Source organism: Amphiura filiformis, chromosome 5, assembly GCF_039555335.1.
Source record: "Amphiura filiformis chromosome 5, Afil_fr2py, whole genome shotgun sequence".
Lineage (NCBI taxonomy): Eukaryota > Metazoa > Echinodermata > Ophiuroidea > Amphilepidida > Amphiuridae > Amphiura > Amphiura filiformis.
The window spans coordinates 14,541,835-14,545,163 of record NC_092632.1 but is presented as its reverse complement, the minus strand read 5'-3'; the positions used below and the strand labels follow the sequence as shown (position 1 = coordinate 14,545,163).

Genomic DNA, 3,329 nt, shown 5'->3' with positions numbered 1-3,329 from the left:
GACTTTTGAACTGTTGAAAATAATTATTTATCATGGATTTTTAAAATTACAACAGCGACCGATTCATAATACGATTCATACTTTAAAATAGAAAATGTATTTGTTCCTAAAAAGTATAGCTTTCTATATTATCTAGTGAATACGTTCGGGCAAGTAGGATTTATATTGATAAATAACTTCATATTAACTATTTTTCCTGTGTTTACCCACCATCTTTTTTGTAATGCAGTGGAAATCAACCTGGGCCGAATAGTTTTTGAAGAAGAAAATGTCCCTCTTTTCTTCTTTAAAAACTATGATTCTTCAACAGTTAATCCCGAAAATATCTTTAGCGTGAGACAAAGTTTTACTTCAAACTCTTGCGCGCACAGCTGTAAAAACCTAAATGGAACATTTGGTGATTTCTTTCTTTCATGAATTGGCAATTTGACATGTATTCTAACAGGGACAATTCTTGGTTTCTAAAAGCAAACATTATGCTAGACACTATCTTCAGCGTCTACTTTGCCAGTCTTTTTCTTTTTCTTATCCTTTTTCTTGTCCTTTTTCTTATCGTCTGATTTTTTGTTCTTTTTATTCAAAATAGTCATGAGACTCATAGGCATATAATATGGCTTATCGCTAGAGCCATCATTTCTTTCAAGATCTTCCAGAAAACACAAGAACAGAGTGTCTACACCCATATCGTACACGCTAAAGAAAGCCGCGGATACGACATACGATGCTAGACCTATTACCAATACCGGCGCCCAAATATAGTTTATATCTGCTAAGCCAAAAAATTGGTTGCCAGTGGAAGACGACCAAGAAAAGAAGTAAAATGCTCCGATAGACATCCCTAAGGCGATAGTAAACTTGAAAAGAAATAAGATGAAGCTTGTTATACCATTGAGAACGGTTACCCGGAGGATATTACGCATGAGAAGGAAGAACGCTTTCTTTGCCGCGGTACAGAAGTTGTAACCGTATATTGCGATTTCGATGTACGCATTCCTATTGATAAAACGCATGAACTTTTCCAAACACCAGAATAAGCACTTACAGCAGCAGAATATGAAACGAGTAATTGGGTTCTTTTTTGCTCCGACTTTCTTCTCTACGTAGTCGAGCAGGACGCGAATGAGCTGAATGATTGAGATGATGAGAGATCCGAAGGCAAGAGATCCGAGGTGGTACCGAATGCTCCTCCAGAAGGACGCGAGAACAGGTAATGCTGGAATGTCATCTGGTTTTTGGTAAGCCCAGTAGTAAGACGCATATGCACCAGCAAGAGTCATCTCACCGAGAGCTATTATAAAGTTTATAACCCAAAAGAGTCCCAAAACGATGTAGACCTGCAGATAGATTGTATAATCCGGGAGTCCATAGTTCTGGAAGACGCATAATGCTGGGTAGCTTTCATTTGCCATCCATTCCGCCATATCACAGTTAGTACCATTAACTAAGTCTGATCCTTCTGGCGCATTGATGACTATATAAGTTGCTTCACCGGTTGACGCAAGAAACACGGCAACGAGAGCCCAGAAAGATATGAAAATTACTTGCAGAATAAAAGGCACAATAGGCCAGAAGAGACTGCAGAGCATAAAACCCACAGCTTGGCTAGCTTCTTCCAGCAGAGCCGTTGCGATTCGGATTCTAGTAAACAAAATTAGCACCAACAATAAGATTATCCCTCCTACGACGCTAAGTGTTACGAAGAAACCTAACCAGACATTTGTGATGCGTAAATAGCTATCAATATCAAATAGGTTAAACTCTGGGTTGCTGAAATCTAGAGGCATGCATGCATTACGGGGGATTTCAAAACACTGCCATTGGTCGTAGGTGTAGTATATTCCCCAGGAGAACAAGCCGAGTAAGAGGAGGATGATGCCCCATACGATGAAGGTGGCGAGCCATTGGAGGAGGATGAGGAAGAGAAAGGATGCTGTCATGGCGATGACCATACCGATGATGAGGTATGGCCAGGTGGTCTGAAAGTCTTCTACCAAATTGGCAATCTGGTTGAGATAAAGAAGAAGAAAATGTTTAACCAACAAGTCACGAACTATAGATGATTGGGACATGTATTTAACACATAATAATTGACAATCAAAATCTTGCTGGATTTATTAAAGTTTAACAAAGAGTTATAATATATTATTATTATGTTTTCATAAGTTAAGCTCCAAAATAACACAATAATCATTCTATTGTTTTTAGAAAGGCTCCTTGTTTTTCCTGGGATCTGTCACCCAAAAACTAATATTTGGAACTTGAATGGCAACTTCCATGCATTGCTGCTTTTATAACTTGTTTTTTAAGTAAAGACATTTGAAGCAATTTAGTTAGAACTATTGTAATTCAAGCTTTTAACTTGCATGATGACCCGATGACCTCTAGATTGAGGTCCAAAAGTTCATCACCCAAAGCTTCCATTATTTAACATTTTGTAAGTCTGAACCTTGCTCCTGTTTCAGTTGTATATCGAGAAGACATCTTACGGGGTTCGTTTAAAATTGACCGTTTACTATTTACCATATAAATACATTTTGATTGACGAAAAATCCGTGGCAAAAAAAGCTTCTTACCTGTTCCGATTGCAGAATAAGATCCACAAGTTTCTCCAAAACATTGATATTGTCATCCGAAACATTCCTTCCATTAGGTGTCCCATCATCAATAGGACCGATATCAAAGATTGCCGGAAGACATCTGCCTCCTATAGCAACGCTCTCCACAAAGTATCCTGCACAATCTTCCACCAGCAGAAGATCGTAGATACGTCTCTTATTAGTCATAACTTCATATTCTGGGTCTATATCGTAAAGACAGATGAAATCGTTCCAATCTACAGTGCCAGGTGGTATTAAATCAGGATTCAAGTAAAGAAACGGTGCATATCTGGTATAAATTGAATACGTTTCAGATGGACACTCTTGCAGACATACTTGTATACTTGGACAACTTAGGGTAAGGAGTACAGAGCTGTCAAGACAATCTAAATAGTCAAAATAGAAGGCGTATGGTTTGCCGATGACTTCTTGGCTCCTGTTGCAGATATTACCTTTGTAATCAGTTGGGTAGATGATGGTATCTGGGTTACCGTTCACGAAGGAGAAATAGGCAACGACTCCCATTCCTGCAATGAACGCAGCGAAGAGAATACAGCACGGAATATCGGTACAGCTACGGTTCTTGATTGGTCCATTGAAACTAGGATCGTATTCTTTTGGTTTACCGTACTTTTTGGTTATGCTACTTGAGCTCGATCTTGATGAAGCGTTTGATGCATTGGAGCCGATTGAGTCGGACCGTTCCTTCGATTTGTCTTTTTTCTTCCCCAT

General features: G+C 38.9%; 1 protein-coding gene across 1 annotated transcript; it reads right to left on the bottom strand.

Moving 5' to 3' along the window:
- Positions 1-234: 234 nt before the first annotated feature.
- LOC140152016 (choline transporter-like protein 4) lies at positions 235-3,329 on the bottom strand. The gene is made up of 2 exons (XM_072174317.1): positions 2,574-3,329; positions 235-2,003 (listed from the first exon to the last, which is right to left on the bottom strand). The coding sequence occupies exons 1-2, from the start codon at positions 3,327-3,329 to the stop codon at positions 480-482; spliced, it is 2,280 nt and encodes a 759-aa protein (XP_072030418.1). The 3' UTR covers positions 235-479.

What these genes read in the sequence shown, in the direction of transcription:
- LOC140152016 (XM_072174317.1), bottom strand. Translation starts at nt 3,329, where the DNA reads ATGGGGAAGAAAAAAGACAAATCGAAGGAACGGTCCGACTCAATCGGC. An exon ending in TTATTCTGCAATCGGAACAG is followed by an intron (nt 2,004 to 2,573) that starts GTAAGAAGCTTT and finishes TATCTCAACCAG; the next exon opens with ATTGCCAATTTGGTAGAAGA.